The sequence below is a fragment of the Scomber japonicus genome, chromosome 8 (genome assembly GCF_027409825.1).
Source record: "Scomber japonicus isolate fScoJap1 chromosome 8, fScoJap1.pri, whole genome shotgun sequence".
In the NCBI taxonomy this organism is placed as follows: domain Eukaryota; kingdom Metazoa; phylum Chordata; class Actinopteri; order Scombriformes; family Scombridae; genus Scomber; species Scomber japonicus.
The window spans coordinates 22967652-22990633 of record NC_070585.1 but is presented as its reverse complement, the minus strand read 5'-3'; the positions used below and the strand labels follow the sequence as shown (position 1 = coordinate 22990633).

Sequence of the window (22982 nt, the reverse complement as noted above, 5' to 3'; positions counted from 1 at the left end):
TTTTTGAGAGGAGAGTTCTAGACTGAACAGACTTTACAATGAAGATGAAGAAACTGTGTGTGCAGCTATAAAAAACAAAACAAGGTTTAAATAAGGGCATCATTGAAATGTATATGGAAATATGACTGAGGGCCAATGGATAAAAGATTTAAAAGATAACACAGAAAGATTGATATATACCAAAGATGCATTAGCTGAGATTATCTGAGTGAGTGAGCTCAGACAAAAATAAATGAAATATTTAGATGCACAGAGGATATTTATTTTTGAAGAGACAGACTTTGATGAACATTACAGTGTACCTGAAGGCACATTAAAGTTAGCAGGGTGTAGACTTGGGAGGCTGAAAGCGGCAGGTATCAAAGAAAGCTAATATTCAGAGGGCTAAAGTTAAAGTGCACCGTGATAGCCAGAATGGCTCTCATCTGAGAAGAGAAGATTAAAATCAGTGGGACATCACAGCGAGGCAATATGAAGTAGGAATAAGAGGAAATCTCTCTCCCTCTCTTTCTCTCCCAGACACAGATGCACATGCACATAATATAGTCTCCTACAATAAACCAATTACTTGTCATTAATATTTAAGAGCCTAATTTCCATTCATATGTGATATATTAAAAACGTGCAGAAATGAGCATGGAAAAGGGCTGACCCTGAGATATTCACAGTGGGTTGGCTGCCCCAAACACAGAGAAATGAACATCAGGGTGTTTTGTGTTTTATTGAGACAAATGTCTCCTGCCTGTGCCAGCAATTAATGGGCTCTCTTCTAAAATGAGGAAAATTGTACCATTTGAGGCCTTTCGTTTCCAAATCGGGATATTATCCTCTTTGGTTTTCTTGAACGAATAAAAGACATGTTATCCAGAAAGCACGATTTAATGGTCTTGGGTCATCCAAATAATTTGCCAAAGGGAAGCATATATCCATTCAAAGACACTGATGACAGTTTACAAAATGAGTATGTGGTAAAAAGCCAATTGTGATCTTGTTTGTGTGAGACCACAGCTGTTAAACAATGAGATAGAGAGAGTGAGTGTGGGTGTGTGGTTTGTTATTTGATTGTTTTGTTTGGGGGGGTTTTTACGAGCCTGGCCCTGACTCCAGATGGACACTGTCACGTCCAAAGAGATGCTTCCAGAGGGAAAGGCGAAATAAGAAAAAGAAAGACAGACGACGGTATCAGTAGAAGAAAAGGAAATATTGCAGAGGAAAGCTGCTTTGGTGGATGCTCCCTCTCCTTAATAAACAGAATCATTCATAAACAGCTGTGTTCTGCAGGGAGACATGACAAACCATCACGCCTGACTTCCCCGACACTCTGACATATAACATATCAAAAGCTTATCGTTGTATACACGCTATTAATACAAGACAGACTAATCCACTGTGGGCTGCAGTGTCTTGAGTTGAGCTTAAACTCATTAGACAAAAGCCTTCATTACATTGTGAGTATCTGAGAAGACAGAGCTCCTATGGTAGTCTTGGGATAGCAACAAGAGCAACAAGCTTATCAAAGGTTTCTATTAACAAAACGTATTGTTTGTGAATGAATACAGCTTAACAGGATTAAAATACTTTGAGTGGCACTTACAGTTTATTACTATTTGTTTTCTGTGAGCCAAAACTTGTGTCCATAGACTTATATTGAGCATGCACTATAGGGCCCCAGGCAAACAGATCTCAGGGTGCTGGTCAGCCACAGTTTTCTCTTCTGACTGAGAGGTTGCAGTGTCATGTGAGGTGCCCGACCATGCGTGAGTGTGTTTGATCTGGTGGCCGGGTCAGCCCTGATGTTAACAGAGTTATTAGGGGACTTATTAGGGAGAGTCAGAGAGCCAGCTAAACCCCCCACTGATTCCATCATTACTGCTGTTGTGGCAGGGTCATTACCGCCCTGCTGCTGGGGCTTTGTAGCAGGGATTGAGAATCTGCTGGTGTGCACACCACATTGGCTCAGTGGGGAGTGTGTGTGTGTGTGTGTGTGTGTGTGTGTGTGTGTGTGTGTGTGTGTGTGTGTGTGTGTGTGTGTGTGTGTGGGTGGGTGGGTGGGTGGGATGTAGGGACTGAGGAAAAGGAAAATGGGTGTCACTCCTGAAGGATTTGATCAAATCGCATGTGAAGAATGGGAGGATGACTGCAGCCATCACTTGCAGTCAGATTTTAAGGTTTCCAAAGCTGACCTTTAAAAGGGTCAGTATGTGCTGCTTTAACAGAAGCGCTTGTCAGATGTTCAGACAGCTTTGTTGAACCTGTCCCCTCCCAACTTATAGATGTCTATATTGTAGGGGAGCACTGATTAGCCAGGTGTGTGTAGGTGAAAAAGTAAGCTAGGTGTGAACTTCTCCCTTCAGCTCAATTTCTTTTAAAACTATTTCTGTCAGTTTTCCCAAGTACAAATGACTGCAACACTATGAATTATTTCAAGAAGAATGTACATCATTATGCCCAATCTTAAAGAATTATTGACTCTCCTTCTGCTCTTTAAGACAGCAATGTTTATTACTGTATGTGCCTTCGAGCGTGGCTGTTTGGAACACCTATAAACCCTGTTGCTTTCTGACATGGTCAAACTAGTTCTTTTTAAAAAATAACCCAGACATTACGGTGTCAGCACAAGTATAATAACATAATGGTGTAATACAACATATAATAAAGTAGTTATAATTATCATTATTATTATTATTATTACACATTGACAAAATACTTAATGACTTAATACTTAAATGTACATAGAAAGACTTTTTTTTAAATGTACTTTTCTTCATGAATTATACATCAAAAACACAACTGGAAATCTCACAAACTCTCCCTAGATACATTTTTAGACTTATTTCAAAAGCTGATTTATTGGTTTGGTAAAACGTATCTGCGTCCCCTCCGGATGCTGCGTGTTCATTAACTGCCTAGGCATCATTAACACAGAGGCATGCTGGGAAAGGAAGTTTCAATGACCCTGCTCAAAGGGATTTACTACAGCGTCTGGTTTCTTCTTCAGGAGACATACATCTTCGTTAGGCCTCTATCTGCAGAAGCATGGGTGTTGATGACATTCGAACTATAAAGTGTTCCTGAGTGTCCAAAACATTACTCTCATCCCTAAATGTATGTATTTAACCAACAATCACAAGCAGATTAACTGATACATAATAGTATTGTAATGTAATGATGCAATTATAATTCCCCTTCCACTCAAGAAGAATGGACTTTTTAGTGAAGACATATTTTGAAATGAAGGATATTTGCCTATTGATACAGTCTCTGGAGTTTTTAATTAGGGAGCATGAGATAATTTCATTTAAAGGATGTTAACTGTTTTTTTGAGGAGTTAGGGTTGTTGAGATACCTTCTCTCTTTCATTGTGTTGTTTCTGCTGACGAGTCCAGACATCACCATTACAAAGTGGCATATGCCCTTTGTCCATCAGCAATTGATGTGGGCAATGGAGGAAACATTTTGGAAGAAAGGGGTGTGAAGTTTGCCAACATCAATCTTGCTTCAAATTGAACTGCAAAGTTCCAGCTGAATGAATTGCCTTTCAAATGCAGCAGGCCATGGCTGCACACATCCAATCCCAAAGTGAATCTGATTTGATCCCAAGAGCCGTACAAAGGCACAACCCACTGATTGATAAAGCAAAGTGAGGGGAGATGAGGGTAAAAGAAAAAAAAGACAGCTAAGTCAATGGAGAAGAGGGTAAAGAAAAGAGGAAAGAGGGAAAAGCCGATACAGTCAAGCAAAGGCTAAAGAAGGGGAAAAGACCAAGAGAAAGAAAGCAAAAGGGAAAAACTGTTTTAATGGGAAATAAAATGACTCTATGATATGGCCAAGTTGTTCTACAGAGCCCATTTAATATCTCATACACAAGTTCAAAAGATGTGAAGAAACTGGGGTGGTGAGCATGAACTGGTAGAGATGTGTATCTGTGACAAAAGATTACTCAGCTCTCTGTGTGGGTGGTAACAATTTTCCTATCACAAAGCACTCAATGGTGCCAAAGGTGAAACACCCGCCTTGACATCAGAGACTGAGGTGTAGCGCTGAGTGTTACACAGTTTCAACTCACGCCAAAAGGTGCTACATTTCTCAACGCACTAGCAGAGAATACAGCAGGTAATATAAAATATGTTAAACTGACAAAGAGGATTAGTGATCATTTTGTGGAAGCACGAGAATCATGTTAGATCTTCACTGTCACTTTTACTGCAATATCGTCACTTGTTTAACATCTATCTATAAAATGTGCCTAAAATATATTTATATAATATTTGAAATGTACATATACACGATTGTTATATATTTCAATGCATATTTCAATTAAATTCTTAATTGTTATAATTATGATATTTTATTACAAGTACATCATGAACCTAATCAGACACATGCCCATGGCCTTTGAAGTACCTGGGAAATGACATACATTATGTGCTGAGATTACAATCAGACCAAAGAATTAGGGCTGCAATTAATGATTATTTTCTTTATTAATTAACTTGATGAGTATTATTATTATTATCTTCAAATTGCTTGTTTTGTGCGGCCAGCAGCCTAAAGTCTGATGATATTCACTTTGTTTCATCGGACAATGAAAAGTGGTGGATACTCACAATTAAGAAGCTTAAAGCTATGGATGTTTATTCAAAAAAATATATACTTCAACTATGAACTATGATTGCTGCTCATATTTCTGTCAATAGATTCATTGATTAATCTATTAGTAGCTTCAGCTCTACTAAGAATAAGTTTAAATGACAAAGGAAAACTTTAAGAAGATTGAAACTGGGCTTGAAATCCCTCTTGATTATCATTTCCTTTTCTTGGTAAAACTCATTAAACAGTGAGACTCATAAAAGCAGCAGGGGAGATGACAGCCTTGCATTCTCAGTTGTTTAACGCAATACGCATCTGAAAATTGGGGTCTGTTAAAGAGTTTTTTTACTGCCAAAGTGTTGTTCTTCAACAATGCAAGTAACAAACAAGAATCCAAAGGAATGTGGAGTTAACAGAAGCCTTTTTGCACTATTTTCTGAGGGCAGCTCTGCAGGGAACGCATTTACACCTGCTTGCCTCATCTTTCACGATACACTAGTCCCCCGAAGTGTGCTTTACTTATAAATATCCACTTCTATGTTGTGGCAAAGATGGAGGCACCAGAGAGAAGCAAAAGGAAAACCATCAAGTGTGTATGTGTGTGTTTGTGTTTTTTTTTAAAAAAGAGGCAATATCCCAGACAAATGAAGTCGGTTTTCACCAGTGACTTCTTTGTCAAATCAGCACAAAGGATTTATGGTCCGAGGTTACAATGAGAAGTTACAATGATAGTAATAGACTTCAGGAATTAATCTTGTGAGTGTGGGTCTGTCTGAACATGAACTCCCGACACTTCTTCAAACTGCACCAATATCAGTTAACCAACCTCACTTCAGGTGAAGCAAAGCTCACCATCCAAATAGGTCAGACTGAAAGCAGAAATAAGGCGGGGATCTTTTGAACAAAATGTTTAATGTTCAAACACACTTACTCTTACATATCCTGAGACTGCATGCATATGAAAGATTACATCCCATGAATCATGAAATAGAGGAAAGAGGAAAAACAAATGAACTACTGTCTCATTTAAGGAAGATCCCATCTAGCACCTTTTTTTTTTTTTTTTTTGCAATACCATCTACATCAAAGCCGTTCTCATTGACTTTCAACTTCACGGACGAGAGGGGGGTGGTGTGTAGATATCAAACATTAAACAGCATTTTTCATTCATGAGCAAATCATGTTCTGTTTCAACAATAGAGAGGAAAGAGCTGATTCAGGGAACTCGCTGCAGGGGTAATTGATAGGGATCCAGCAAAGGTAACTCCCAGGGGAAATGCTGGATCATGAATTCCTACCCTGCCAGCGGGTGCATGGACTATCTATAGAACTTTTTTTTTCTTTTTTTTTTTTTTTTCAAATCCCAGTGGGTGAGAAAGTGAATTTAATAAAGAATTTAAGACATTTAAAACTGAATTAAAGTCATGTGTCTGTGGAGCTCCGAATGTTAAGTTGCTTTTCGATTTCTATCTGAAATTGGAGGTTACACTGTAGCCCCTGTGCAAATATATTGTTGATTTACTGACAGCGAATGTTAAATATATCTCCCTCAATAACAATTTAATAATCAAATAAAAGAAAGCCGCAAAAATTTAAATATCGAATAGCTATTGCAGAGGTGTAAAAATGGTCAGACTGTCAATTATTTCAGAGATGTCATAGAGTATGTATTAAAAAATATAGTGGCTGGAAGGAACCCTGCCAGGCTTATCCTTGCCACTTCATTAAGCTTTGCAACAACTGCTCTTTCTTACCCACATTCTCACTCCATCTGTATTATGTCTGGAAATCACCTTGCGGCTGCCGAAGCAAAATTACTATTTATTTCACAGACCAAAAAAGAGATCAGCCTAGTTTGTAGACCTGCAGGAGATGAGAAAGATGGAACAAGAATTTGCTGGCGGGCTGACTGGTGTCCAAACAGACGGTGGGTAAATGGGGAAAGTTGGAAGATTCTGTATAGTTATGTCCACATACCCTGACAGAGCTCAGATTTGACTGCTCTGCGCTTGACAGGGCTCTGACTTCTCCCCTCCCACTGCTGCTAGAATTAGAGGGGTGTACTACACACACACATACACACATTGTCAAAGAAGTGGAAAACACTCAAATTGTCATGGGAGGAATACATCAAGTGCCTTTGCACACCCTCTTCCATACACAAACAAACTTGCTCTGTGCTGCTTGTGTTATTCATCAGCAAGTTAGGTAGCCTGGTTGTGTATCTGAGAAACAAACTGGCCGGGACAAGAAAACTCCCAGAGCTTCCTTCACAAAAGCCTCACGACTTCCCAGATGGAGGACTGGTCTACTGGACTGGAAAAGGCAAGAAGTAAACCAAGCATAACTGCTCTCGTTTCAAACGTATACATACAAGTTCAAGTTTGTGCACATCCACGTGCACGCACAAAAACACTGATATGGAACAACTGAATGGGTAAAAAGAACAAATACAATGTGCAACCACACTGCATTTCTGGCCCTCTTGAAGAAACAAACAAATAAATACCCCGCAACAAAAGCATCGGTATCCCTAATTGGCACAGATATTTGAACCGAGAGCATACAGAGGCGGTGTTCAAATGCAGCGGGGAAAAAAGTGCTTGGTTTAAAGATAATTAATATTTCAGTAAGAAAAATGGTTTCTTAAAGTGTCACAAGATGAAAGTGGCTTGGCATCTATCGCAGGAGAGAGCTAAATGAAGCATGTGTGTGTAGATTAATTAAGGAAGGAGTAAAGAGAGACGGCGCCTCCTTACCTTTGCTCTGCGAGGAGAAGCAGAGGGAGAGCTGAGCAAATAGGTCAGGACTCTCAAACTTCTCTTCTTTGACTTTGATCCAGACGCAATTCTCTGCCATTTCCTGAGGCACTATCTGCAATGACACAAGGATTCCATTATCACCACAATCAGAGACCGCCATTCTACCAACCTGCCACTCAAAAAGTTCTACTCACTGAAGATGGAGTTTGTGTGTGTGGTTTTTTTTTGTGGACACACACATGCCCTTGTGCCTGCAACTTTAGCATTTGAGTGGCAAACATGACAAACAGAAAAGACCAGAAAAGCAAAAGGTGAGCTGGCAGCGGTTAGAAATGTTCTTTCAAACAAATCGCATCAACATGACCACGCTTAAAGTCGATGTGCGGATAGACCCTGACTGAAGCAGACACATCAAAGCGCTTGTTGACATCTCCTGAGATGAATGAAATATGTGCATTTCAGTCTGCAGCTCAAAACCTTTACAACCCTGTTTATACACTCCTCCTACCTTGTCTTGCGTGAAGCAAGTGAGCACCTGCGCACACTTTGATAATTTGCGAGCCACAGGGGTACTTTCTCACCCTACTGTTTTATTCCCTCTGTATTGCTCCAGAAACAAGAGAAAGGGTGTACTGTCAGATTCAGACATAACCAAAACAATCTAACATGTAGCACTTATTACTAGCTAACCACGTATGTGACATTACACTGAGTACAAGGGTGAGAGCTCTTAGTGTGACACTGCTGTGGCTTTTTATTGAAGGCCTAGACCAGCAGTTGGCCTATTGCATTGCTGCTCTTAACCTCCTAAACACCACAGTAATTAGATACAGAAAGAGGTGGAAGTGCTATACTTATGCAATACAGAAAGATAGTTCCAGCTGATACTCAAGGCCATATGGAAACCGTGATGAGTGCAACAATGGTGCAGAGTGCTATAATGGCAACAAAGGGTGCTTTAATGGGAGGCTTATGAAAGTTTCAACACAGCTGGTGTTGGTGGTGTGTGTAACAAATTGCCTCTATGCTCGAATTTGCTCTCGAAATACAGTCTACTCATAGTCCTAAAGAGCAGTCCATGCCAAGCCTGTGGTAGCCTAAGTTAAAGAAAGTGGTGAAAAGGTAAAAAATCCAATAGTATAATGGCTCAAACTCTAGATGATAGTTTAGATGACTATCCCAACAACACCACCATATCTAAACTAGCTTTAGTTAGTTACATCCTATCTAAATCAAACTTCAAATCAAATCAATCAAATTTGGTTGTTGTGGCCAAAAATGCTTGATTTTGCAGCAGCTTTCTTAAAAACTGTGATGCAATTTGCAATGTTTTATGTGCTCTTTTTGTTGTGAATTGGGAAAATTGTAAACTGGGAAAATTAGCAAGCAAAGGAAAAGAATGCACTTTTTTAAACTACTACTAATGAAGTCATATGTAATCACTTCCTTTAATAAATGCATTCTGTAAATCACAGAAACTATATTTCAGTGCAGATTTTTAAATGTACTTTCTGAACATGAGAAGCATGTTATATAAGTCATATTAAAAAAGAAAATACTGTGCTTGAGCTCCATTTATGAGCCTTTATTAAACTTTCACTCTGTTAGCGCCAAATAAAGTCAGTCAAAAATCATATCAAAATAAATCCACTGAAAAAAAATATATAGTTTCATTCCGAAAGTGCCCATTTTTATATTTGGGGTAGATTTTGTCAATTGTTGCTGCCTTGACTATGCATCAACTTGTATTCTTCTGAATAACTGAAATAAAAACAAAGGCATAATCCAGGTTAATGAACAAAGTGTAGTCTCTTACACCTAAAGCGGTGAATATATCTCATGTAAGAAACTACAGTCAGGTGTCCTTTGAGTCATACTACAACTCCTCTCTCTAAAAAACTCAACGGCAGAGTTGTTGATCATGGTTATAGTAGAAGAAAACCAAGGCTTTGATGTTTTGGTCTGAGTAGCTCCTTGCTGAAAGAACACTGTGATGAAATAAGTTATCATGACATGAAAGTTGACAATGGACCAAACCACAAGTGGTCTGCTGATTTAGCCATTTGATGCAGAAAAGCAGTATTTTAGCAAAATAGTAAGATGTCCCTGCTATTTCTTTAATGTCCATTCATTCTTGTGATAGTAAAATGGCAAATTTGGAACAATCTAAAAATATTAGTGAATATTAGTGAGTGTATGATAATACAACACAACACCTTGAATGTGAATGGCTCCTTTGCACAGGATGCTTTACAAACTCACTCACACTGAATTTAGTCCAGATAACTCTAGTGGTAGTTGCAGCCCACTTTCCTATTATTGTTATTATCCTTTCATCACTTGAATGATGGATGGAAAATCATCATTTTGTGTTATCACATTATACGTTTTAAAGGTACAACAATCATGTCATTGATTGAAAAATGGGGTCTGAACAACTTCCCTGCATAATGCCATAAAATATACAGAATACAATATATCAGAAGTCCCTGCTTCATGTTCTCCACACCTAAAGCAGATTTTTGGTCAGTGAGGGCCAATTAAGAGCAGTTTCAAAGAGACCAACCCAGTTTTCATGATGATGAATGAGCACATTGTGGCTAAAGGTTTTTTTCTAAAATCAAGGAAAAAGATTGCAACCTCATTGTCAGTCGCGAGTCTAAAAGTGCTGACTATATGTGAGTGATCTTATAAATATTGACATGTTATTGACTAATCTCAGTCTGTTGTCATTCTGCAGACTGTTGTTGAAGAAATGCACCATGGGAAGTAAAATATTCCTGTAATTGTTTAAAGGTTTTTTAGATTTACAGAAAATTGCCAAAAACATGTAAATAACAACAATGGCCTCTAACATACTAATTAATCACATTCAGAAAAATCTATAATATTTTGGCTTGATCCCACTAAAACCATTACACATAATGGCTACCTCTAACATAATGTCAAAAGAACTCATCTGATGTTTTGGTTGCTGTCAGTAATTGAAGACTAAAACGCAAGGTCACACAAGCATTGGCAAAGAACCATCAAATGAATGCTAAGAAATCCTGAGGCAATAGATAAATTATCTATGGTAAAATAGAGCCCACACGCAAGAGAATGTCCTATTGAAATTGTATTCAAATGTGATGGAACGTTACACAACCCAGCCTTCATTCAATTATGCTAAGAATGTGCAAATCCAAGGACATTTGAGCAGTGAAAACTGTTTACTGTTGAATCCTTTGAATTGGATGCTGAGTGTGGAATAGTGTAGCCTGAGGCTTAACGGTTGTTTGAATAGATTAAGTGAATCTGAATAGGGCTCCTTTTGGTTTGGATCTTCAACTTTGCGTCTTATTATTGTGTTGGGTTGCTTCAACAATCCTATAAAGCCAGTCCCAAATGTTTGCATTTATGATTGTGAAGAGATTGAACAATATTTCATGTGATGTAACACTGAAATAATATTTCCCTTACATACATAAAATCACAAATATTACAATTACAGTGAATCAATGCTAGGGTTACCATACCTTGGTCCAATTGACCCTCTTCATCACAGTTTCAGGCTTGTAGGTCTTCTTGGCCTGCAGTCCATAAGGCAGTTTGACGACAGCCAATGCTGGAGGTGGCGGAGGCCCACCTGGGCCTCCAAAGAAAGGCGGAGGAGGTGGGGGTCCACACCCAGGTGGTGGGGGGGGAGGTGGAGGTCCTCCACCTGGAGGAGGTGGTGGTGGTGGTGGTGGAATGCAGGCGTGGCCAGGGAGAGGAGGAGGTGGAGGAGGTGGAGGGCAGCCACCTGGTGGAGGAGGGGGTGGAGGAGGTGGAGGAGGAGGTGGAGCTGTGGCACCCCCTGGTACAGGAGGAGGTGGTGGTGCTCCGGACGCAGGTGGACCGGCTGCAATCTGCAATTAGAGGATAAAATGTTAATGATGCTTCATACAGGCAGTGAAGTTTCCATTGGTTTAATTTAAAATTTGGCAAAAGGCTACTGAAGAGGTAATTTTGTACAGTGAAAAACAATGTTCTACTGCCTGCAACACTGTGAGTTCAGATCACATGAGTAGGTCATATCCTTTACTGTTTTTATTACTTTACTAAGCAAAAAAATCATGATCACAACTATTTTTATATCAACTATTTTTTGAGAATATATTTGCAAGATGACTGATGAAAAAAGCAAGATGCATCAACATTTTCATCAAACTTTTGCTTTCATTTTCATTTGACCAGATATCTGATTTAATTCATTGTGTCTTTTATGGAAGCAAATCACCTTGAATAGCAGTAGAATTTGGAAAACATTATTGTATTTAATCAAATTAGCTTGTCAAATGAAAACAAAAGGGGTTTTATAGCAACATGCTCAAAATCAGCAAATGAAGCAAACTCCTCAATCAAAAAAAGGACTGTTTCAATTAGTATCAAAACATAGATGTCTAAATTTCAAATCACGGCCGTCATAACGCACTGAGTGGAATGAGATTGATTGCGATTAGTGATAGTTTTACACCTTATTACAATATCAATATTTGTCTGAAATGTTAAAAGTTAAACTTTAAATCAGCATCTCTTGTACTTATGACAATCAAACACTGATCTATGTTTTACTATATTTACTTTTACTCACAAAAATGCAAATACAAGAGTTTTTAATTACATATTGTAACATACTGTATATATGTAAATCATATTCATAGTATTGGAGTAAGTCTATTCCTATATACTATTTCCAAATGGGATTTAAGTCTTCATGAGAAGGGCAATGTATCTCATGTGTATCAATAGACCTTTACATAAAATACATTTACCTAACACTGAAAACTCCTGGTAATTGTGGAATCAATGGCTCAAAAGGTTGGCTTATTGTTTTCATTAAATCCCTCTAACATGTATGTAAATACAAATAAACAAATGTTGGAGAAAGTACTGTGAACGACTACAGTTTTAATTTATAAAAGATAAGAATGTTTTCCCATCAAGTTGTCGTCATGAGTTCTTACAACGGCAGGCTATTAAATGGTAGACAGGGATGTAATTAGACCCCAGACTGATAAGAAGAAGTCTTGCAGTCCTTTGACATGTCTGCACTATCACACATGCCAGATAAACAGGTAGTCAGTGATAGTCTGTGACAATGTTAATAGAAAAATGTTTTAGAGAAAAAAAAGTTATGCAAATACAACAATTACAGACACCCAAGCTTAGACAGAATCTGATATTTGGAGTTGATTAGATGTCTGCTCTTACCAATAAGCATCTCCACTTGTACTTCTCATTTCCAAAACCAATTCCCCACTATGTGCATTTTCCCCAGTCACTTGATTGTGTCCATAAAGTGTGATTGGCTTCATATTTAAAGACATTACATAGTGTTTCATTACATAATGGCATAGCCAGATTGTTTATTAGGGCTGGAATTAAATAGGTGTTCTGCTAGGAGCTTCTTAGACAAATTGCCCAGAGATCTTCAGTGGAAATCCACATCCAATGATTACATGTCTGTCAATCTCAAGCCCTCCGTGGCCTGTTTTCTCTTTTAAGATTAATATGAGAGAATGGAAGCAAATTAGCTGCTAAATTAGAGCACAGTTGTGTCCATACTGAGAGTCCCTCTGAGTCTCTATCTTTCTTTCTACCTCTCTCCCTCTAACTCTCTGATCTACCCAATAATAATAAGCCCAGTGTTCCACAAAACCCTTGGGAGCAATGGTATAAAAATAAACAACCCAAAAAAGCCCATAAATTGTAAAATGTATAATGAATATGTATTTTGTCCTCAATGGTAATGGTCACTTGTATATTGATTATACAACAACATAGCGTTGCCATTATGGCAAAAACTAAATTCCCGGTTTCTTATTACAATATGAAGCTTTTCTCCTTTTAACACGACCCTTTTCATGTTAATACGAGAATATTTTACATTATGACAGGATTTAAAAACTTAGAGGCACTGATTAGATTTTTTCTTGTTTTCATGACATTTGGAAGTTTATTGTCCTAACAACTTACCAACATATGTTGTAACAAGAAACGTTTGTTTAATTTGCTTTATATATATGAAGATTTTGTGAAATAACAAGAACATGTTGTGTAACAAGATAAAGTGATATGTTTTAATTTCAAAAAATGTTCTTGTTAAATCTGAATAAATTGGTCATTATATCATTAAACTACTAATTACATGAAAAGGATGGTGTTGAGTCGAGAACATTTTCTCATTACAAAAAGACACTGAGCATTTTTTTTTTGGTCATGGTGGCAGAATTATGCTCTCGTATGATTCAGTAAGGGCTTTTCATTGTAATTTAGTACACCATACATGTTTTGTATGAAACACATATGTTATACACAATAGCATTCCCATTTATAGATGGAATACTGTGTTTTATATGAAAGTGGCCATAATAATGTGACAAAATACATAAAACACTGTGCAGACAAATAGAAAAATTGTAAGACCTCTCAAAGATCCTCTTTCCAGTCAACTTTTAATTCATCTGTGTTGGTTCTTAATAAGATAAGACGAGATAAGATAAGATAAATGTATTGATCCCACAGTGGGAAAAATTCATTGCTACAGCAGTTCAAGAACAGTGATACGCATGTAAAGTAAATTTTACTAGCGGTGTTTCTTGCTGACTTATCAATGTCTGCTTTTTGGAGGATCTTATTTTTAAGAGCCCATCTGGAACTCTGTGTAAAGTAAGTACCAGGTGAAAATGAAATCTAACCCATCCAATTTGGGTTCATAGTATTCTGGATTCAATGGGGAGGTCAGTGTGGCAGGTAATTAACTCGGAATGCTATGTGATTTGATCCTATGCCCTAATCTCATCTCTGATAGAGGAATTCAATCACACAGTGTTTACTTATGAAAATTGCATTAAACAAGCCGGATGTGTGTGATTAAACACCAATATGGAGTTCACAATAGCTTCCAACTCTTCTATATTTGTTGGCTTAATGAAATAAATACATTAAATCTGTACATTTTCTGAAGCATATTTTTTCAAGAATTGGCAATTTAAAGAGTCAAAATATTCCATCAAGTATAACATTAAATCGGTGTAAATCACTACATAATAAATAAAGTATAATAGTTTGAAAAACCCTTCGTGCACGTCACATTAAACATATGATATTTAAAATGCAATGCACACTATTAAGATAACACCCATGCATAGGAGACCAATGATCAGTTATATAATCAGTTTGAGAATTTTATCATGAATGATTTGAAGTACCACAGGCAAGTTCCTTTAATATATAACTTGGATTTCCAGTTGATTAAATGTGAGATTATGTCAAGGACCACACATGCAAAGAGGACACCCACCTTGGCTTCAAATTCCCTGATGAGTCTCTGAGCCTCTTTGAGGTTTTCTTTTTCAATAGTTAACTGTGCAACACACACATACACACCAGGCACACCATGGGAACCCACAAGTCACAACAGACACAGAGGGCAACAGAGAGGCACAAATGGGGGAGGGTTAGATAGACAGAGAAGAGGAACACTAGTACACAACAACAGGTATAGTACTCACAAGAGAAGCAAGCAGGAAAAAGAGGATGTCCCTTACACAGTAAATGACAATGGAAGTACAGTATTATGTTCCCATTTTGTCTGAATGAGCTATTTGATGTGCAAAAGGCATAGTGTACTGTACTTTACACCTAAAACAAGATGTAATCTATCTTCAAAAGGACATCAGGGAAGAGCATTGACTGCAGCATGAAAGGAACAAGGCACAGCATCACTGACAGTTGGTAGACCTTCAAAACCCTTCTTCCATTTACCATGTTTTTTGCTTTGTTTTTTTTGTTCCCTTTCGCATAGCAAAATACATTCCAGTTTAACACTCTTAGATGTGTGATGGGCATTGATTTCACTGTGCAGTCTTTGTTTTAGAAATATACCTATTTTGCTTTGATATTTCACTTTGTATGACCTAGCCAAAAGAAAGAGGATGAAACATATTCAACAACAACTGATATGTAATATTAATATGGAATCATCCCTACTATGGAATGTGGATAACTAAATGTTTAATGTGTATAATGGTAAAGAAGATGGAAACTTTCATGGGGAAAATTAAATAAGAACTTTCACTTTGCAAGAATTTTCAAAAATTGTTGTAAAGTGAAATATTTTAAGTAAAGAAAAGTTGTATTTGATCTCCGTAGGTATTTAGAGTTAGACTTTGACATGTCTTAGCTTTAAAGGAAAAAATAAAAACAGATTTTCAGTAAGTATAGTTTGCACTGCTTTCTAAGAAAGGCAGATGAAACGAAGCATGTAAAGTATGACACTTGGGTTTTGGGTTTTGAATTTAGCAGTGGGGTTTTGGCTTAATAACGGAGTCTACTCCATCACATTATAATAGGGACTACTCTGTGAGTTCTGCTGTCATTATCAGTTGAGTCAAATTCTGTAATCAGAAAGGGCGGAAGGCAGACTGGCAGTAAAAAAGAGAGAAAGTGGTCTACTACACCTCCAGCTCCTCTTGGGGCCAAGCTGGGTCAGCTACAAGACCGCCAGGTTGTTAAAACCTATTAATGTGATGGCGCAGAGTGCTCCAATGTACCACTGCAGTGCTACATTATTCATCACATCCGGAGCCAATTCAATGAATAGCTTCCTTTTTTGCCTTGAATGGTTGGAAGCAAAGGTTTGGGGAAGGGTGGATGATTTCCACTTGTTGTGATTTCTGTGTCCTTTGTTGATGTTTACAGGCAGAACCTACACTCAACTCAATTGGTGGATAATCAAACAGACACATCAAACAGGCTGCTTGTTACAATGCCAAAGTTCCCTGAGAAAGACTCTCATTAAATGTGCTGGTTCACAAACAAGGTGAGGAGAAGCGACTCAGGCATGCATGTGTTTTAATATCTGACAGCTATTCTGTCTGTGAGATGAAAGGTTAGGGTTATAGCTCCCACTTCATTCATATTCAGCAAAACACCATGTGATAGCACAGCAGCTTTGATGGACAAACTGAATGCGTGTCCTCACACTGATTTAAAGATTCTGCTCTCTCACAGTTAATGGCTTTCTACAGCGCTGTGTCAAACGTGGATTAGGTTGCAAAACACACTCTTTCAGCCTAGTCTTCCTCAAGTAGCAGACTCACAACCATCAGAGAGGATGACACTGTTGTTTTGTTCAATGCTTGAGGTAGCAGTTGAGCGGTTTTATGTGAACAACTTGCCAAAAAAGAAAAACAGGATATAACTTGGAATTGCACCGCATGTTTAAGATGAAAAAAGAAAGAAAAAAACTTACTAAACTAATACTAAACTGTAATTAAAATTGTGAATATTAAGTACACTTTTTTAAAACATGGGCAAGTAAAAAAACAAAAATAATCAATTCAGTGTAAAGATTATTCTGTAGAAACCCTTATAATTAAGAGCTTTACAAAGTGTTTTACTTGTAAGCTGCTGGCATATGGAAGAAAGGCAAAATTCAATTTTGGATACCACATTACAGTAGATGCTCACCACTAAGTGTGACCCTATGCATACACTGTATATGTAGCAGTATGGTCCATTTTGGCACTGTCAAGACACAGTATATTCTGAAGTCTTTATGGCCACATTCATGCAAGTCTCTGCCAAACAAATTACATGTTTCCCTGCTGAGGTTAATGTGTGTTGATGTGCAGCTCTCCAGCAGTAACCCCTCTTTGAAGGAACATTCAGACAAACAGAGGAAGAGAGTGTTTGACTCTCCAGGGCTTCTCTACTCTACACTACCTGTTAATGCACCACAGTCAGTCAGTCTTCAAAAGACAGAAGCCTGCCAGGGGAGCGTGAGGAGAGGGTGTAATATAGGGAAGAAAACACTTGGAAACACAACATAAAAAGCTCCAACAAGGGAAAGAGGGCAACCAAAGGTAACTCAGTCTGATGCATTCATTTCTGACAGAAGGTGGAAGAAGGAGAGAGTAAAGGAGATAAACGGGGAGCAGGTAAAGCAGGTGGAGAAGAGCCTCAGATTCTGATGGCCTCATTAAAGTGGGCGGGCAGTAATCAGGATTGGAATGAGTGATGAACTATTTGGGGTACAAATGCAGGTAACAAGTGGTGACCACTGCACTCAGGCACATGAAGGGAAGGACTGAGACCTACACACAAAGCTCTAGGAAGAAAAACATTGAGTAACTTTGGCTAAGACATGGGCCAAAGCTTGTAGCACAATCTAACAGCATTTGGTGTGGACTGCTTGAGGACTGACATAAAAGTACATAAACAACATATGTAGGTGCATTTTATCACTCAGATAGTGCCACATAAAGCAACATGAGCAACCACAGATGAATGTTTAAAAGAAAATAGGAATATCTGATAGATGTAGCCATACCATCCTTCAATGCTGGTTTATATTAAATTCCCTAAGCAGGTAGGGAAACTGCCCTTTTGTCCCAAGGCAGTACTGAAGTGTTTGAAATTGGGTTAAGGGGGAAATAGTAGTCATTTTCTGTGCTCAAAATGGGGGGGTTTGGCTGGGAAGAAATGATGTCGACGCCAGGAAAAGAAATGCAATCCATCTCTGCGATGATAGAATTACATAGGAAAAGCTTCAATGGAGCAATTCACCCATATAAAGAGCTACAACTTAAGGAGATTGACCCTTTATCAAATCAAATGTTCTTGCATGGATGATAACTCCCGCTTAAAGCAGCAGCACATCTGTAAGTGGGGTGGAAAGGTATCCTTCTTACCAGATCAGCCATTTTTCATTCTGTGCTTTTACATCTCAGTGCTGTGTTCTTAAGACGATGTTTATTCAGGTTGAGATTCCCAGTTGTTTTTTTTCTTACTTGAATCAAACTGATTAAAAGTGCTTCTAGACATTAGATTTCTCATACAAAAAAAAACAAAAATCACTGGGGGAATATAGCATTGTTTCATAGAATAGTTGGAATTCTCAGACATTTCTGTTTATGGATTTACCTGCGACTCCAGGGCCTGGATCTTTCCCTCCAACTCTTTGATTCTCTCTTCCTTTTTTTGAGACTCGGCCTGAGCCTCCTGCCGTGCACTGAACTCCTCATCAAACTGCAGGAAAAGAGAAACAAGTATGGGTATGTGCACATAACAAACATGTGTACACAGATGTAAACACACACACAGGCTGGTGAGCGGCAGGGTGTCTCCAGAGAATGACCACAGGGCACATCAAGAGACACCAGAACACGCTATCTTACATTCTCTGGCCGATTTCTATTCATAGCCCTCATGGCCCTAAAACCCTGTTGTCCTTTGTCTTTGTTTCAGGCATGGCTTTTATGTATGTTGATGGATCTAACCTTTGCAGAAAAGAAGCCATGTCTCTACAATAATTTCACCTGCCCAGCAGGGTACACAGTGTGCTGGTGGGACAGGACTCTTAAGAAAAAACATACCCAGGACCCCCTTGGTGTCGCCAGGCAGTGGTAGTGATGCTCCTTAAAGGGGATCTATTATGCTCATTTCCAGCTTTATATCTTTATTCAGGGGTAGCTTTAGACTGGCTTTGCATGGTTCACAGCTCAAAAACCTGCTAATTTATCCTCTACTAGCCTTTTATACAGCCCCAAAAGTTCCCAATCTGTCTCTTAATAGGTAGTTTTAGCTCCTGTCTCTTTAATCCCCCTTCCCAATGAGTCCACTCTTTTCTGATTGGCTAACTTTCCAGAAGCTTGTCGAGGGTCAGTCATATCAAAGTCAGGATAAGTTACTGCCAATGAAAATTCAACATTTCGTGATTTTGCCGCTTCATATTAAAAACTTAAACAGGAGACTTTTATTGTAAAGATTTTACAGGAAATGTACTCTGTACACTGTCCCTGCCTGCATCTTACACCCTGCTACTATATGCTGTCTCAGGAGCATCTTTGCACAGCCTGCACTTGGGGTCCTGTCTGGTGTGGTAGACCCCCGCCTCTATTGATCTTGTACTAAGTGCCTGCTCTTGTGCTGCCATGATTAGTGCTTCTGTGCTGTCTTTCAGTCCAGCCTTTTCCAGCCATTGGCAGGATTTCTTGATATCAGCCACTTATTTTGTCGGTGGTACATGATGCCATGCAGGGGCTTTTCCCTCTGTGATGGTTTATCCTCAAGTTCTGCATTATGGGGTTTCTGCTGTCTGAGGTATTTACTATACTATATATTACATATGCAAAACACCTGCACATAACTTCAGTCCAACCTGACACTGTGTACAAATATACATCAGAACATCGGCATTGATTCTTGTAATGCTGATACGGATCATGTAGCGTCACAGCCAGGTATTGATCAGAGCATGGAAAATCAATAGCTTGCCTGGGAGCTCTGAAGAAGAAAAAACTTTCCTGATGGGAGTCGGCCAACCAAGGGGGCTGTTGGAGTGATTAATGTCTCACCTTTTTGGAGTACTCTGCAGCCTTCTGCTCACTCTCCTCAACTTTGGCTTTATCTACGCACTGATCTGCAAGACAAAACAGGAACAAGCATGAGATTTATCAGACTTTTTTGAGTGCAATATGCATCATTAGCTCCTCATGTGAGATTAACAATTAGACATCTTTGAGACATTAAAAAAAAGCAAAAAAGCTTAAGATGGCCTTAAAAACTGATGAATGGCTTTAATATATCAAATATATTTACATGTGATAAAATGGGAAAATCTCATTGAATAGAACGTGGAGAAGAGAGACAAAGCCCAAAATGTTCAGTATCTTAATGTATTTAGAAAATTCAATACTTTAAAGTTACAGTACAAATGACACAGCTGAAGGACAGAGTAAGTGCAAGTTTTAAGTGTAAAATACTGTTACATCACACATCAGGCAACACATTTTTCCTCTGAAAAATGCATTCTTATTAGGAAACAACACTCCGATGTGAATATGCGACAAAAGCAACAAAACAAAAAAAAGAAAAGATAGTGCAGAGGAGACACCTTTCAAAACCCCTGTGGATGCCATCTAATTACACATGTATTTTGTGTGAATTAAACAAAACACATCCTTGAAAGTTTTCTATCAACTGATTAAATCTCAGCTATGTCAGTGAAAAAACTTGCACCAGTCCTCTGCGGGTAGGTTCAGAAACTTTTAATGACCCTTTGTTAGAAAGTCACACAACTGTCACTGACACAACAGAGAAAAAAAACAAAGTGGCATTATTTATTTATTTTCTCTGTTTGAAATCATTCTCCATTAGTGATGCAGTGCAAATAGATGTTTTTCTTCATGATTCCAGAAACACAGCTGACAAATACTCTTACTGACTGATCATTCTGGATGAACTGTACTCATTTCACTCGATATAAATGTATTCATTAATAATAAGATGACCCCCATCTTATATGTCAAGCCACTGGAGGTGTTTGTCAGAAAAAGCTCTGGGGGATCTGGAAAGATAATGAGAATGACTGTGTGGTATCAAAACATTTTTAGCCACATCAGTGATAAACCTCCTGCTGCAGTTTAAAAAAGAAAAAAAAGAAAGATGTGGAGAATTATTTCAATCATATTCTGCCAAAAACTTCCATTGTTATGTTAACTCATTTAAACTTATGCCAACACATTTGATTAATTAATGAGTGAGTGAAAACAATATAAAGTAATTCAAAAGGTACCAATCAGATGGGTGAAGTCCACATCCAATCGTTTACTGTAGCCAAAGTCAGGGTCCATCCCATTGCGATGCAGGACCACCTGAGACACGCATTCTTCTATCACCTTGTAGTACTGAGGCCTGAGAGGTCAGGAAACATAAAGCAGAGCAATTAGACAAGCCACAGAAAGATATGAGTGACACAAACTCTACAAGGCTAATTAACCACAAATGATTCCCTTATCCAAGCTAGAGGTCACAAAATGCCATGTCAAAAAGGGTGCCGCTAGAGAAAATAGGCACCCTATTAAATTTGATCACTTGCTTCACCCTGATCATGAAATTAGCAGATTAATGGGCACACAGAACCCAAGTCTGTGTTAGTCTGTCCATTTCAAGGTGACAGACGGTGGCCAAGGCTATGCTTGCCCTCTTTCCTAATTTGCAATCATCTCTGCCAATTAGAGCAACCATAAAAACTGAAATGTAAATCTAATCAGTGTAATGTGTGTAATTGAAAGCACAATGACCGGGAAAACATGTCAGCCGGTTAGGAGTGTGACTGAGTGCTCGGTGTTATCGAGCAGGATGTTAGAATCAGCCGGAGAGACCATTTCGCCACACAGGTTGGTATGTGACCTTTTCTCAGTAACATTATCAACTTTAATTGCAAATGACATTTAGCAAATACAATGCCAGCTTAAGCCGAGTTCCAACCTGAGAAATAATTATTTTCTAAGCATGACATTGACCAGAAGTTGATGTTAAATTCTCGACAAAAACAACTTGTTTTCATTCTTCTACAGATAAAGGCTCAATTTACATTTTAAATTCTAATTTAAATTGAGGGACTGGATAAGGAAAACCAAACTTTGATGATGCTGAGGAATAACACCCTAATAAATAATAAATGCATAATCTCCTAATTGGGAATGCGCATGTGGGTGTGACCAACTAATTGTTGCAATTTGGGTGAAAGGTTGGGAAATCGCAATTGTGGTACAGCTCAGTGAAATTTTGAGTGGGGGCAGAGCAGGATGAATACATTACTTCTAGGAGGAGTACAGTATCAGCAGCTGGGGAGAGACGGGCTCCTGCGTCAATAATCACATCAGCTCCTTTTATCCCCTTTTTTAGTGGCAATTCACTTCCTAGAGGGCAAAGAGCCGAGGCTATGTTCTTCGATGAGTCCCAAACTACAAATATACATGCAACACTGTGCACACACTCCCCTTTAATTTAAAGAAAGTCTAATCTGCTAAGATTCCTGAGATTGTCCAGTAGATCTATGATAATAATTGAAAGTCAGAGAGATGCCCAAAAGTCTGAAATTTTATAACAACTTTGATGAAGATAAGGAGCTCAAAGTTTGATCAAAGACTGCCTGCTTGGCTGTGCATGAAGGCATTAAGAGGAAAGAGCACTAATGTTCCTAAAATGTAATAATTGATTTTAGGAGACACAAGTGTGAACAAAGTGTCTGTGTTCAGATGCGGTAATTTTGTTTAAAACTAACATACATACATATATACATAATTTTGTCTCTTAGTAAAAAAAAGGAGCACACGTGACAAACAGCAACTTATTATTATCAAAAGCCAACAGGATGAAGTTTATCAGGCTTTGACTCTCACCGTTGCCCATAAATTCAAAGGCTATGTTCTGCTGGTACTTTGTGGGTGGACAGGCCACATCATGTTATGAACAGAAATATGAAAGAACACAAAATTCTGAGCCAAAGCAAACACGAATAAATCAGCATTTAGGTGCACTGTTTTGAAAGCATGAAATGCCATACATTAAGCTTGAGCTGGCGGATTCGCCCACTCATGATTGGAACAAGCTTGTGAAAGCTCACACATCGCCCTGCATGGCTTAAGCACTGTGGCACTCGGCTTACAACTGTCACCAATGTACACCACATTATTATCTCAATAAGCCGCCCTATTTTCCCTTCGTCCTCCATCCTCCGCCACCACCAAGCAGATAGGGGCTGGGTGGAGATAACTAGAGATGGAGAGAGTGACCCAGAACTGTCATGCCCCT

The 22982-nt window shown here is 38.5% G+C and overlaps 1 protein-coding gene across 1 annotated transcript in view; it reads right to left on the bottom strand.

Moving 5' to 3' along the window:
- Window positions 1-22982, bottom strand: part of diaph2 (diaphanous-related formin 2) — a 360718-nt gene that overhangs the window by 207310 nt on the left and 130426 nt on the right. The window contains exons 15-19 of the mRNA XM_053324402.1: window positions 20959-21077; window positions 19739-19803; window positions 18306-18410; window positions 10871-11242; window positions 7350-7464 (exon numbers count right to left, since the gene is read on the bottom strand). Coding sequence (XP_053180377.1) covers window positions 7350-7464; window positions 10871-11242; window positions 18306-18410; window positions 19739-19803; window positions 20959-21077 — 776 coding nt within the window. The remainder of the gene's footprint in view (window positions 1-7349; window positions 7465-10870; window positions 11243-18305; window positions 18411-19738; window positions 19804-20958; window positions 21078-22982) is intronic.